General features: G+C 40.4%; 1 protein-coding gene across 2 annotated transcripts in view; it reads right to left on the reverse strand.

Moving 5' to 3' along the window:
• The window catches only part of LOC124621578 (cytoplasmic dynein 2 intermediate chain 1), a 168893-nt gene that overhangs the window by 53392 nt on the left and 99202 nt on the right, over positions 1–16299 (reverse strand). For both annotated transcript variants that reach the window (XM_047147152.1, XM_047147153.1), the window contains exons 14-15: positions 8164–8336; positions 867–1009 (exon numbers count right to left, since the gene is read on the reverse strand). In XM_047147152.1, the coding sequence (XP_047003108.1) occupies positions 867–1009; positions 8164–8336 (316 nt within the window). The remainder of the gene's footprint in view (positions 1–866; positions 1010–8163; positions 8337–16299) is intronic.

The raw sequence follows: 16299 nt of genomic DNA on the forward strand, positions 1-16299 counted from the left end.
TGTATCATAACACAAGTGAGGTGATACTGATAATCATAGTGAAAACCAAAACACTGGTTAGTTCACTTGACTGAATAAGGATACCAGTCTGAAGGTGCTGAAGAGTAACTTCTCTTCAGCAATCTCAAACATACACTTGCATAATAGTAAGAGAAGTCTGCTTTGATATTGAGCAGAGTCCATAAATATAGCGGCCCACCTATGGAAACATCAGTTGGATCAGAACACAACATTTGTTGCCTCATAGAGAATGAGAAAGAGCCTGTGGTTACACGGGCTTAAATCAGCTGGCTAGCTGGTATCACCTGATCGGTCAGCTGAAGATGCTGTGTTTTCCTTGTTGGTAGTGTCCTCGTTAGATGCAGATGTAATGACTATTGTCGATAGTTCCATGGCTTCAATCAATACCTTGAGTGGGGATACAAGACTGGGTGTCTTACATTCTTTTGTGCAATATAGACTGTATTTTTATGACTTTTCTTTTACATCTGTAACTTCTCAAAAGAGAACCTCAATTTATGAAAAGTCAGAATTCATTCTCTTTGTCTTTATTCTTTTGTGTCTCAGGTAAGAAAACCCTGAATGAATGAAGTGTGTGGATTCTTTTTTCACCTACCAAAGTAGGGAGAAAGTGCACATTAAAATCCAACTCAAACAACAGCAGAACTGAGTTTATTCTGTCTCCGTACACTGAAGTTCCATTCACCTCATGTCTCAGCAGACAGTAAATAGAAACATTAAATCCATTTAAATAGTAGCCATTTCAAACAGCCTTCCTACATTCTGTTAATAAGTAGTGATAAATGAAAGCTTATTTTTGAATGATATGTTACAAGAAAAGAACTCAGAAAATCACCAATACATACCATCTGAAGTGAGATACATCTTTGGCCGGGGTTTCATACCAGATCTCAGGCAGTGAATAATACGTCCAGCTGTTGTTCCAACATATAAATGGTCCTTGTCATCAATTCCTAAAGAAAGGTATTCTGCGTCCTTGAGCAGAGTGCTGTAACATTTTAATTTGTACCATCATAAAAATTGTGCATTTCAATAAAAATTAAGCAATTAATTGAGCAAGCTGCAGTTGAGAAAAATGAAGTGTAGTGCCTACACTTTTTCTTGTGCACCCTGGACCTTGTTCTGATGCAATAGGAGTCAGAAGACTAGGACTCCTAGCATTCTGTCTCCAGCTGCTGCCAACTTTAGTGATCAACTAATTTTGTGTGCACTAACATTCTAGTAGCTACAGGAAAATTTCTTGTACTGTACCTTTTTGATAAAAGTAAGTGATAAATCAGATTATGGTCCATTATGTATACTACTTACAACTCCTTAGCAACAAATGTTTCCTATCAACAGTGAAACCAGAAAAACTGTTAAAAACATTGCAGGTTACTGTGATGAAAAAAGATAGACAAAGGGACTGTTTCACCCATAGCTCAGTTGGTGTAACATGCTGCCATTTATACTGGGATAAATTTAAGCAACTTAAGGAGGATAAATTATCCTGACAATTCCACTTGAATTCTTAGCGTGAAGAGATTAGTTTCCATTTTTAGCATGAAGAGTTAGCTTCAATTCTTCAGTTCAATAATCCCTCAAAATAAGAGCTTATTTGGCCTGAATTACTTGAAAATATGGTATATGGCAAGGTTCTTGGTGCAATATAAATAATTCAAGGAATAAAAATAAGAACAATCTGAACAGTTGAGCCACTGAGTTGTCGGTAGGTACATAAACAAGACTACGAATACTGTTACTTTTCTAATGAATTTTTCCTCAGAGCTATAGAGCACACACACACACACACACACACACACACACACACACACATACATATATATATATATATATATATATATATATATATATATATATATATATATATATATATATATCTAAAAAGAAAGATGATGAAACTTACCAAACAAAAGCGCTGGCAGGTCGATAGACACACAAACAAACACAAACATACACACAAAATTCTAGCTTTCGCAACCAATGGTTGCCTCGTCAGGAAAGAGGGAAGGAGAAGGAAAGACAAAAGGATATGGGTTTTAAGGGAGAGGGTAAGGAGTCATTCCAATCCCGGGAGCGGAAAGACTTACCTTAGGGGGAAAAAAGGACAGGTATACACTCGCACACACACACATATCCATCCACACATACACAGACACAAGCAGACATTTGTAAAGGCAAAGAGTTTGGGCAGAGATGTCAGTCGGGGCGGATGTACAGAGGCAAAGATGAAGTTGAAAGACAGGTGAGGTATGAGCGGCGGCAAATTGAAATTAGAAATTAGCGGAGATTGAGGCCTGGCGGATAGCGAGAAGAAAGGATATGCTGAAGGGCAAGTTCCCATCTCCGGAGTTCTGACAGGTTGGTGTTAGTGGGAAGTATCCAGATAACCCGGACAGTGTAACACTGTGCCAAGATGTGCTGGCCGTGCACCAAGGCATGTTTAGCCACAGGGTGATCCTCATTACCAACAAACACTGTCTGCCTGTGTCCATTCATGTGAATGGACAGTTTGTTGCTGGTCATTCCCACATAGAACGCTTCACAGTGTAGGCAGGTCAGTTGGTAAATCACGTGGGTGCTTTCACACGTGGCTCTGCCTTTGATCGTGTACACCTTCCGGGTTACAGGACTGGAATAGGTGGTGGTGGGAGGGTGCATGGGACAGGTTTTACACCGGGGGCGGTTACAGGGGTAGGAGCCAGAGGGTAGGGAAGGTGGTTTGGGGATTTCATAGGGATGAACTAAGAGGTTGCGAAGGTTAGGTGGACGGCGGAAAGACACTCTTGGTGGAGTGGGGAGGATTTCATGAAGGATGGATCTCATTTCAGGGCAGGATTTGAGGAAGTCGTATCCCTGCTGGAGAGCCACATTCAGAATCTGATCCAGTCCCGGAAAGTATCCTGTCACAAGTGGGGCACTTTTGGGGTTCTTCTGTGGAAGGTTCCGGGTTTGAGGAGATGAGGATGTGGCTCTGGTTATTTGCTTCTGTACCAGGTCGGGAGGGTAGTTACGGGATGCAAAAACTGTTTTCAGGTTGTTGGTGTAATGGTTCAAGGATTCCGGACTGGAGCAGATTCGTTTGCCACGAAGACCTAGGCTGTAGGGAAGGGACCGTTTGATGTGGAATGGGTGGCAGCTGTCATAATGGAGGTACTGTTGCTTGTTGGTGGGTTTAATGTGGACGGACGTGTGAAGCTGGCCATTGGACAGGTGGAGGTCAACGTCAAGGAAAGTGGCATGGGATTTGGAGTAGGACCAGGTGAATCTGATGGAACCAAAGGAGTTAAGGTTGGAGAGGAAATTCTGGAGTTCTTCTTCAGTGTGAGTCCAGATCACGAAAATGTCATCAATAAATCTGTACCAAACTTTGGGTTGGCAGGCCTGGGTAACCAGGAAGGCTTCCTCTAAGCGACCCATGAATAGGTTGGCATATGAGGGGGCCATCCTGGTACCCATGGCTGTTCCCTTTAATTGTTGGTATGTCTGGCCTTCAAAAGTGAAGAAGTTGTGGGTCAGGATGAAGCTGGCTAAGGTAATGAGGAAAGAGGTTTTAGGTAGGGCGGCAGGTGATCGGCGTGAAAGGAAGTGCTCCATCGCAGCGAGGCCCTGGACATGCGGAATATTTGTGTATAAGGAAGTGGCATCAATGGTTACAAGGATGGTTTCCGGGAGTAACAGACTGGGTAGGGATTCCAGGCGTTTGAGAAAGTGGTTGGTGTCTTTGATGAAGGATGGGAGACTGCATGTAATGGGTTGAAGGTGTTGATCTACGTAGGCAGAGATGCGTTCGGTGGGGGCTTGGTAACCAGCTACAATGGGACGGCCGGGATGATTGGGTTTGTGAATTTTGGGAAGAAGGTAGAAGGTAGGGGTGCGGGGTGTTGGTGGGGTCAGGAGGTTGATGGAGTCGGGTGAAAGGTTTTGTAGGGGGCCTAAGGTTCTGAGGATTCCTTGAAGCTCCGCCTGGACATCAGGAATGGGATTGCCTTGGCAAACTTTGTAAGTAGTGTTGTCTGAAAGCTTTCAGACAATCTCCGCTAATTTCTAATTTCAATTTGCCGCCGCTCATACCTCACCTGTCTTTCAACTTCATTTTTGCCTCTGTACATCCGCCCCGACTGACATCTCTGCCCAAACTCTTTGCCTTTACAAATGTCTGCTTGTGTCTGTGTATGTGTGGATGGATATGTGTGTGTGTGCGAGGGTATACCTGTCCTTTTTTCCCCCTAAGGTAAGTCTTTCCGCTCCCGGGATTGGAATGACTCCTTACCCTCTCCCTTAAAACCCATATCCTTTTGTCTTTCCTTCTCCTTCCCTCTTTCCTGACGAGGCAACCATTGGTTGCGAAAGCTAGAATTTTGTGTGTATGTTTGTGTGTCTATCGACCTGCCAGCGCTTTTGTTTGGTAAGTTTCATCATCTTTCTTTTTAGATATATTTTTCCCACGTGGAATGTTTCCCTCTATTTTTTTTTATATATATATATATATATATATATATATATATATATATATATACACACACACAGCAACATTGTCTTGGTTAACTGCAGTCAACTCTCAATAATTCATAGTTCAAAAGAGCTCACAAAAGTTTAAATAACTGAGAGTTTGGCTTAACAAAGGATTGACTGATTAGGGAGCAATTAAGAAAAAATCAAATGAAAAGTATCCCCTCCAAAACCAATGTTAAAAATATTACTGGAGTTTCAATAACATTCACATACCTTTGCAGAACAACAACTAGCACTCAAAAGATATGTCAATTTTTACCAGTTTTATTTATTTTAACAATTCAGATGAAAGGCATATACAAATTTCTGAAAATACATAATAAAATTTTGGTTTTATTTTGTAAAGAAATCAGTAATATTTATCTGATCCAGTCATGATCAAGTGCATTTCCTGTAGTGATCAAAGCAGAAAATATATCATTATCTACTTCCATTCTAAAAACGTACATGTGCAATGTTTAAGATGATGACTTTGCCTCTTTTACAGTCACAGATGGAGTCGGTTTTGCTTCTCCATCTTCTTCTGCATTGTTGTCTTCATTCTTGTCATCTGGAATAGCCAAAATACAATGTCAGGCTGGGTATACTGCAGGCTTCCAAAAGATACTCAAACTGTACGAAATCATCAGATGTTACATTTTCTCCTGCATATGGAAGAAGGCCCCAGGTATAGTTCAAATGTGCATCCATTCTTCTGCTCTCCTGTTTGCAATTAATTTTATGGCTCCTTGATGAATCTGCATTTCTTGAAACAGTTTGAAATAATAGTTGGGGTAACATTCTTCCATGCTTTATCAGCTGTGGTTGTCACTGCCACAATGTATGTTGGGCTTGTAACCATCTTCAAAAGCTATAAAACACCACTGTCACCACTACTTCTTTGTGATTTAGAACACTGAATTATTCCCTAGTCAGGCAGTTGTATTTTCCGAGTGGTGGCCACAAGGGAAAAATTATCCAGAGGTAGTGAGTTGTAACTGCACAGGTGTCCAGAAAAAGAAGAAATTTATTCTTCCATTTTTTCATCTCTTTGTCCAGGCTCAACAACCACCCATCAAACAGTTCTGATGTCATCCACACCTCTCTGTTGGGACAGAAGACACAGTAAAAGACCTGATTCCCTTGAAACATCTAGGACTGGCAGCTTTTGGTGTCAAAATAGGTTTTAGTGTCGGTGGTCTGTAAATGTTCATTGCAAACAACAGTGTTACACTTTCGTTGCTATTTTTTTCCCCATGGCTTTTTGTCTTTAAAAGTGAATGTGCAGCTGTGAAGACATTTGAATGAAACTGCCATTTCATCAGCTGGACATGTTGTGTGGATCCACAAATTTTAAAAACAATGCTATATCTTTTTTTAAGTTAATGAGCCACCCCTCAATATAGGTAAATCCTTCAATGTTGAGGGTAACAGCTAATGATTTAGCCTTTCCTTTAAGTGAAGAACCTCTGAAAGTTATGTTTGTCCTTTACATTGACTAAGTAATTTCAAAAACCTTTCTTCAGGATGCTTTCTCCCATCTTATGATATGTTTTGTGCAATCTGATCCTTCTGCTTCAGGATAGTTGACAGTGTGGATGGTGCAAAATCCCGATAGTTTTCACTACACCTGACATTTTCATACCTCATTCCATGGCCTCCATACTCTGCTTCTTTTCTGCAAGAGTCAAACATTTGTATCTCACTTACATCATGTTTACAACTAATTTATGAACTGTAGTACATTCAATGTTGTTGAATAACCAAAGTAATTAGTGAATGGTGATACAAGTATGGAAAAATTCAAAATACTATGTTTCGGATAGCTGCTAACTTCGAATTACTGAGTGTTCACAGGCAGCCTGTCAGGACAATCACCTTGATTTATTGAGTGTGCCAAAAGGCATAAAACTTCTTTGATCTATCAAGGTCTTTTTAAGTGAAAACTATTTCATTTTATCAAGAACCTTGATTTATTGAGGCTCATATAAGCAAGAGTCAACTGAACATTGTGGCAGCAGGCAGCTCAACTGGGATGAGGATTTGTGTCATGCAACAGAACCTTCAATCTGGTAGCTACATCACCTCTACCCCTACCCTATGATTCTAACTTCACTTGCGACACACTCAAATCCTTATGTCACTGTCTCCCTCTTCCTCTGTTCTATCCATCCTTCTAAATACACTCTGCCCACATCACTGTCCACTGCACACAATCTTCTCTGCCTGTGCTCAGAATAGACTTTTCAGCGCCGTATTCCTATCCTGTGCACACACTTTCTCTCCCTCTCAACTAGCAGCTACCCTTACTCAACCCTCCCTCCCACTCCCTACATCCTTTTGTCCTCACCCACTCCATCCGACACAACCCCTCACCCCAGTCAAGCTGCAATGTCGTGTCAATGTAATTAGCTGGGACAATGTTGCCATACAGGCACATGTGTGTGTATGGATGTGTGTGTATGTGTACTTTATAGGTCAGAAAACAGATTGGTCCACAGCTAGCAGTGTTCTCAGTCTTGTTTATGTGCCTGTCTACAGCTCAGCACCTCAACTATTTGGTGATTTGTTACCTTCACTCCTTAAATTATTTCCTTTACAATATTTATTCTGTTACTGGCTAATTACTTACTATATAACCAAAGCTGCATATTGCTAGAAATGTTATCATAGTTATCCTCTATTCCAGGACTTCCCAAACTGTGTTCTGCAGAAAACTGGTATTCCACAGGACATGATTAGTGCTCCATAAAAAACTGTTAATAACATTTTTTCTGACCTTTTGACAATACTAATTATTTTTAAAAAATATTATGATTTCTGTGTTATTAGTTATGAGTTAAAATTGAATAAAACAATTACACTGAAAAGAGTGTCACTGAAAGAATGAATGTATAAAGAATACAATCAAAAAGTTCTCTATAGTTCAAGACATTGTGTCATTTCTGTTATATACTACAGCATGTAGGTTTACAAAACATCCTCATGTGACACTCAAATAAGGATAATTGCTTACAAATTGGAAGTGTTCTTGCGATGACAGTATAAGGAAAGAGGTTCTGCACTCCTTAATCTGAGTGAGCAAATCTGCTGGGAATTCAAAGTTGGGTTAGTCTACTTGATGCCATACAATCATGACCAGAATGTAAAGTAATGGATATGTTAAAACTGAAAGGCATGTTAGGGATCCCAGTATCACAGGTAACATATAAGATGAAAATGTAAGGAAGCTTTCAGTCTATTCTTTTTAGTCAGCCATTGCAGAAAAGTAGAAAGTGTTCTGCTAGAAGACACAACAGCTGAAAGATAAATAATAGTTGCTCAACAATGATATCAAATTGTCATTAATTACTACAGATAAACCTGCCAGTAGTGATGATCAGACTAAGTAACCACATACAGATGTGGGTGATAGTGAAGGTGGAATGATTTCTCAGTCCTTATTTTTTAATGCCGGTCATAATACAAAGTGATAGTGACATCAGATGATATAAATAAAAATTTAATAAAAGCTAGCAACAGTTCAACAATGCACAAATTATTTATGAAAACATGTTTGGCTGAAGAAACTACAGAGTGTGATTAAGGATCTGCTCTATCACACAATTGACTTTTAACTCATGACAGAATAGATGTTTCTGTACTCACAAAGAGGCCATCCTGACAGGTATGTTGACAACTGAGCTCAGTATAAGCCTGGTTCTACCCCAGTATGCAAGACCTAGGTCCATTTGGGATGCCCTGGCAGGCAAGAATTCAGTCTGTGAATTCTGTATCACTGTCCATATGACAATCAGACCACCAGCATCTAGACTGCATATCTGCAACACATCATTAGAAGTGATATTTTAATGATACTAATAAACATTTGTGGTCTTGTTAATGGTACATAGCATGCATTAGAGTTTTATTTAGCTCTATTAACATATAATGTAATATTTTTGTACTGAAAGAGCAGAACATCTGTAATTTTAAACATAGTATAAGTGACACATGTTAAACAGTACTTATTTTATGCAACACTCAAATCACAGCATCCTTTATCCATGCCAAAGAGTACAGTCTGTGACCTGACAATTTGAAATCCAATGATTTCTTAGGAGAGACTGAAAATATGCTGTGTGACTGTGGAATGGAAGATATCCAATTTAATAAAGGCTACCTCACAATTCAGTTATTCTAAGGCTACTGTAAATGGGACAAAAAAGTATACAATTATTCCAACAGGTGTTTTTTAAATTGGGAATGTACCATAGATGTTTAACACAGACAAAAAGATGAAGTGTTCATCACTTTCAAATGAATGCTTAAATAAGGAGATTGAAAATATCTGATTCCATCTCCAAAACACTGATGCTTCAAGAAGACAGAATGACATTCTATAAATGCATGCATTGATATACCTCTGGATTGAACATCTTATTTCAAGCAATAAAGAAAAAATTCCACACAAAGTCACAGCTTGTGAGAATCTCAATCACAGGATAACTAACTCAAAGTAGAAACCACATATCCCCATTTCACACACATATTCACATGCTTTTCTTTTCTGCCACATAACAAACTTCCTAGTGTGCAAAACAAGATGACATTATAGTGAGACAAATTGAATCACCATCTGATGCTTGAAAACAACTACCATCTGTTTCACAATCTATACAAAGGTATGTTCTAGATGAAATGGATGTTAAAGAACAGTTTGGGATGCATGAGACTGTGTGGCTGTGAGTCATTAATAAAGAACTGAAATCTAGATAAAATTTGTTGCAAATGACAACAGCTAAAAATTATCCAGCAGCAAGGATGGTGAAATGATCAGCCAGAAGATGATGCCTTGTAAAAGAGGAGAAGCCTGCCTGGAAGTTGCCATCCAGCTTACATGGACGGAGCACATTAAGAATGTCAAATCATGTTCAAATCATCTTCATACTAGAATGTCAAGCACAAAGAATCAACATTCTAAATTTAGTGTTTGTCATGACGAAATATCTGTGTAGGGTTAAATGAAGATTAAGTCCCGTGATATTTTACCACAATGTGTTTGACATTAAGACAAGATGGCCAAACTATAAATATCCTAGATATTGACTGTCAAACATGACAATGACTTGGAGTATCCTTTCTTGATACTGCACAACCATCAAATTACCCTCAATCTGACATCTACATGCGATACCAGCCTAATACATAGTGGACCCTCTTTCCTGCTGAACCTGCAGCTCTAAGATGTGCACTGGTACCTAGTCACCTTTAGACTTTTCTACAATAACCATTAAACATCAACAAATCTTGCACATGTCAGTGAATAACCATTGATCTAGGTTCTGTTCCAGGTGCTCCCTTGTCCACTTTTCACATGCCCCATGGTGCTGGGTTTTTCATTATGGATGCCTAGAGGTCAAATTAGTGTGTGGTGACAGTTGACAGCTGCCTAAATTGACACAGCTCTTCCAGCTGCCTCAAAAATATCCAGGTGCAGTTCTGTTGAATTTTCTTCACAGCACCTAAGAACCTTAATTTACAAGTAGCACTCATCAGCTACTGTTGCTGATTGCAGGTCACCAGAAAGAGGCAGATTTTTCAATGTTTGGTGTCACATGGTAGCAGTTAAATGTGAATCACATTGCTGTGATGTACGAAGTGTGTGAGAAAAGTAATGAGACTGACAACACTGTGCTCATCCCTGATGCTCAGTCCAAGTTTTAGCTTCATGCAGACATCACATGAGTTTTGAGTGTGCCGTCAGTGAAGTTGTGTGTTATGAAAATGGAACAGCAGAATTTAGAGCAAAGTTATACCATCAAGTCTTGTGGTAAACTTGGGGACCCAGCAAACGTGTCCTCTGAAAAGTTGAAACAGGCCTATGGGGAACATTACTTATCAGGAGCACAAGTTTTTCCCTGGCACAAATCATTTTTGGAAGGTCGAGAACATGTTGAAGATGAACCTTACTCAGGGAGACCTTCAACTTAAAAACTGCCAAAAATGTTGAATATGTGCTTGCTCTTGTGAGATCAGGCTGATGTTTAACAATAAGGATGACTGGTGACTTTGCACATGCAAAAAGTTTGTGCCAAAATCATGCTGACAAACCTCACAACTGAGCATGACAATCAAAGAAATGTGCACTGATCTTCTTCAGAGAACTATCAATGCCTATGAATGGCTAAGCTATGTAAAGCAGGTGATGAATCCTGGATGTTTGTGTGTGATCCTGAGACAAAGCAACAAAGAGAGGAGTGGCATACTGAGGCTGAAAAAAGCTTGAATGAGCAAATCAAAGAACAAAACAATGGTGATTTGCTTTTTTGATCGTAGTGGTATCGTGCATAAAGAATTTGTTTCTCCAGGACAAACTGCCAACAGAGTGTTTTACAAAGATACCCTTGAAAGGCTCAAGAAAAGAGTGAATCCAGTGACACAAGATACTGCAGAAACAAGTGGACACTGCATCATGATAGCACCCCATGTCACACTGCCACTTCCCTCATGAATTTTTGGACTGAACAGGCATTGCTGTTGTTCTACAGCCACCCTAGTCACCTGATCTGAGTATTTGTGACTTTTCTCTTTTCCTGGAATTGAAAAATGTCTTAAAAGGATGTCATTTTGGGACTCTGGAGAACATTCAAAAGAATGTGGCCAACATGTGACTTGTTTATTTTACCGAAATCAAAAAATGTCTTAGAAGGACGTCATTTTGGGATTCTGGAGAACATTCAAAAGAATGTGGCCAACATTTGACTTGTTTCTTTTCCCAAAATTGAAAAATGTCTTAAAAGGATGTCACTTTGGGACTCTCAAGAATATTCAAAATAATGTGACCAACATGTTAAAGACCCTACCAGTTGAAGTCTTTTAGCATTGCTACCAAGACAGGGAACAACAACTCTGTCAGCATCTAGCTGCTGATGGGAACTACTCTGAAGGAAAAATATTGTTGTTTGAAAAAAAAAATACTAATAATAATATGGGGAAGAGAATTAATCCCATCAATAATAATTAGATCTAGACTACTATTAAAAACTGGAGCTGCACCACTGGTTGATAAAAAAATCATCTCATTACTTTTCTTACACACCTAATATATGAACTCCATGGACAACTTCCCATGCTAACATATCTTCTTGCCATAAAGTGACAATGCTCACAGGATCTAGGCTGAAATGACACTTTGAAGACTAAACAGTGTACATTATATCACTTATTGTTTGAGACACAGCACACTTTGATACTCATGTTTATCACATTCCTACATTTAAGATGTGTAGCAAGTGCTGTTCAACATGATCCCATATTCTCTCTGTCGGAGCAGGGAACTACTCTACAATCTAATACCTCCAACCTATAGTCTGCAGTCTATCTTCCTATACTGAGGGCACAAACTGCTTCATTCATCGACTGTGAACCACAACCCCTCTGCAAACATCTTGATTCTTGCTTGTCACTACTGATTGCAGTTACATTTACATGAATATTCTTCATGTCTGTTACTTTCCCACCAGTGAATAGGACCTCTTTCAACATACTATTAACTCCAAACCTATCACCTTATTTCTTATTCACCTTACCAACAGCATCCTTACCTGTAACTCATTCTTTTTTGAGGGGAACATACACAAACAAATCTGCAGCATGGCCATGAACATCCACATGTCACCCTCAAATGCCAACCTGGTTATGGCCCATGACCCAGGATCAAGACACTCTACCCTCATTCCTCCATACCTTCTCTTACATCTGTCTCACCTGGTCCTCCTTAACTCAGAGTACCACCTTTCTGGACATTAACTGCCGTCACCTCAATGGGCTTTCTAAAAATGTCTGTCTATATCATGCTCGCTAACCACCAACAGTATCTCCATTCTTATAGCTGCCATTTCCTCGACACTACAAAGTCTCTTCCTTGCAGTCTGGTCAGGCCAGGACAATATCACCAGTGATGAGCAATGAGCAATCATTACCCAACATGCTCAAGGTTTTACTAAGGCCTACACAGATTTGCAAATCTGCAAACAAGTCAACCATGCCATAATCACAATGCTAACTAGTCCTCCAACCACTCACAAAAACCAGCTGTAAGGGAGCATCTCTCCATTACCAAAGATCACCCCACACCTGTACAACGTAATCACATTCTTCACCAGGACTTTGACTATCTATCATTTGGGCCCTGCAATGTGGAATATCCTTATTACCTCTCCTAAATTGGTATTCCGCTGCCCACCCGACCTACGAATTATCCTGGTCCACCTTTATGTCATATCTACTTGCAATCCCTTGCCACATCGGTCATACCCCATGGAAGACTCAAGTATAAAACCTGTCCCATCTACCTGCTGGGTATGTGGTCAAGTCATACCCAGTGACAGCACCGTAGGACATCACCAAGCAGGAACTCTTCACGCTAGGTGTCACTGATTTCTGAACTATTGCTGCTTAGATGACGCTCATGACCTGGAACCTGTTTACGCTTCTCCATGAGGCCTTCAAATGTTCAGGTCCACTGCCTATAGTTGTGTCAGCTGCTGCAGAGTCCATTGATATTAGGAACTATTTTCCTCTTCCGAAAAATAGAGCGCAGATGACCATAATTCTGCTGATTGTGGCTAAATGGAGAGCCATCTCATACACTCATCTAGTTGCTGTCATGGTTCCACAGCTGCAGTCCATCCAGCAACAGTTCTAATCAATGTTTATCATCAGTTGTCACTGTTATAGCTAGCTCTACAAACAAGCAATTGTTGGACAATAAAAAATGGCTCTGAGCACTATGGGACCTAACATCTCAGGTCATCAGTTCCCTAGAACTTAGAACTACTTAAACCTAACTAACCTAAGGACATCACACACATCCATGCCCGTGGCAGGATTCAAACCTGCAACCATAACGGTAGCACGGTTCCAGACTGAAGCGCCTAGAACCGCTCGGCCACCAGTGGCCGGCTGTTGGACAATAAACACTGAGTATCAGATGTGTTAATTGTTCTACAAATCAGAGCCAAAGTCAAACAGTTTGCTATAGCGGTTCAAACTGAACATCTATAGATTAGTTGGTTCATTTTCAGTGTCTTGGTCAGAGTAATGCATCAGCTACAGTGTCATATATTGTCCAACTTTCAGAGCTGAGTACTTCATCCATTGGGTGGCAGAAAATACTGCTGAGAACATGCTTAACTGTAATGACTGCTTCACAATTGGCACCATCTAGATCCTCTCCCCCAATACCAGCTTCTCCCAATTATATGGAAGGGAGCTTCTTTACAATGCATCCTTCGATCCGACAATCCTCTTGACCTCAATCTCCACTAGTCCACCTCCCACACATATCTCACCATGTTAATCTACACTCACACTTTCCTCTTCATTGTGTCCCTCTTCCTCAACTGCCCAACACCTAAACTGTATGGTTTGTGATTACATTTACTCATCACATTATTAAAACATTTGTTTCAGTAAAGACATTACCCCAGAATGTGATATTGAAAATTTAATGTCAATTGCAATTGGATGCAAACTATTTAATAAAGTCCACTTAAATTTCATTTGATGTCTTTTCTAAAACTAACTTGACTTTCTGTTATCATTTGCAAACAAAAAAACTTGGCATATGGTGATGTAACTGATAAAATGTCATCAATACACACAGGAAAAGGCAGTAGCTCTAACATAGAAACTTTGGAAGCACTTCATGAGATTAATTCCCAATCAGATGATGAATAATATCTTAATTCAAGGGTCTTTCATATTAAAACCATTTGTACAATAAAGCATAATATCCAGATTTGGTTAAAAGGATATAACTATCATGTAACATATAATGATCAGCCAGAACATTATCACCACCGACCTACTATCAATATAAACCCATCGAGGTGACAGCAGCATCACCTGGCGAGGAATGACTGCTAGTCATACACATCCATGGTGCATGTAGTATCAATGAGTGTGCTGTCCATGTGTAGAATCTGAGTTTGACTGAAGGCAGACTGTGACAGCCTGGAGGCTCAGCTCAAGCACTCTGGTAACTGCATGACTTGTCAGGTGTTCAAGGAGTGCTAGGGTGAGTATCTTCAACATGCTGAGAAACCAAGGTGAAACCATGTACAGACGTCATGGAACTGGGTGAAAAACCCTCATTAGAGATGTTGGACATTGTAGGCAGGGCAGACTGGTAAAACAGGACAGATGGTGAACTGTGGTGGAAATAACACCAGACTTTAATGCTGTGTAGTGTACAAGTGTGTCTGAACACACAGTGCACCAAGCGCTCCTATCAAGGGCCTCTGCGGGTGATGACCCATGCATGTGCCAATTAACAATATGACATCTGTAACTATGACTGAAATGAGCAAACGACTTTTGGCACTGGACATTAGTGCAGTGGCACAGCATTGCATGCCCTGATGAATCAAGAGATCTTCATCATGCCAATGGGAGGGCATGGATCCGTTGTCATCCATGGGAAAAGCTCCTTGACACCTGTGTGGCAGGACGGAGACAAGCTGGCAGCAACTGCATGATGCTCTGGGCAATGATGACACGGGCACCCATGGGTCCAGTGGAGCTCATGCAAGGCACCATGATGGCCAAGGAGTATTGTACACTGGTTGCAGACCATCTACACCCCTTCATCACGTTTCCCGACGGCAGTGACATATTTCAACAAGACAATGCACCATGTCACAAGGCCAGGAATGTGATGGAGTAGTTTGAGGAACACAGTGGCAAGTTCCAGTTGATGCCCTGTTCCCCCAGCTCACCAGATCTGAATGCAATCGAACACATATGGGATGTGATTGAACATGGCGTCAAGATTTCATCACCTCGCTCCCCGCTGTTTATGGGAATTAGGTGACTTGTGTATGCAGATGTGGTGTCAGCTCCCTCACTGCTTCCATGCCATGATGTGTCACCACTGTTATCTGTGCCAAAGGTGGACATTCTGGCTATTAGACAGGTGGCCATAATGTTCTGGCTGATCAGCATATTTAGCACATTCTTCCTGTATGCATAAGCAGATGTCTTAATATTGTAATTCTTCAGAAATTCTAACTTGTCTTGGACAATATACTAATTATTATCATATGGTTAAGAAGTCATATATGCATAAGCCTTGCAAAAAGTTTGTAGAATTCTAGTAGTGTGGTCGCGAGAAAATTTAATGATACTTCTTTATATGGAGTGTAGCCATGTATGGAAGTGAAACATGGACGATAAATAGTTTGGACAAGAAGAGAATAGAAGCTTTCGAAATGTGGTGCTACAGAAGAATGCTGAAGATTAGATGGGTAGATCACATAACTAATGAGGAAGTATTGAATAGGATTGGGGAGGAGAGAAGTTTGTGGCACAACTTGACCAGAAGAAGGGATCGGTTGGTAGGACATGTTCTGAGGCATCAAGGGATCACCAATTTAGTATTGGAGGGCAGCGTGGAGGTAAAAATCGTAGAGGGAGACCAAGAGATGAATACACTAAGCAGATTCAGAAGGATGTATGTTGCAGTAGGTACTGGGAGATGAAAAAGCTTGCACAGGATAGAGTAGCATGGAGAGCTGCATCAAACCAGTCTCAGGACTCCTTTATACACTCCCTTATAGAATTTAATATCAGCATATTATCAGAATATTTCAGCCAGTCAGTAAATGACCGCCGGACGGTGTGGCTGAGCAGTTCTAGGCACTAGAGTCTCGAACCATGCAGGTTCGAATCTTGCCTTGGGCATGGATGTGTGTGGTGTCCTTAGGTTAGTTAGGCTTAAGTAGTTCTAAGTTCTAGGGG

This window comes from Schistocerca americana, chromosome 1, assembly GCF_021461395.2.
Source record: "Schistocerca americana isolate TAMUIC-IGC-003095 chromosome 1, iqSchAmer2.1, whole genome shotgun sequence".
In the NCBI taxonomy this organism is placed as follows: Eukaryota; Metazoa; Arthropoda; class Insecta; order Orthoptera; family Acrididae; genus Schistocerca; species Schistocerca americana.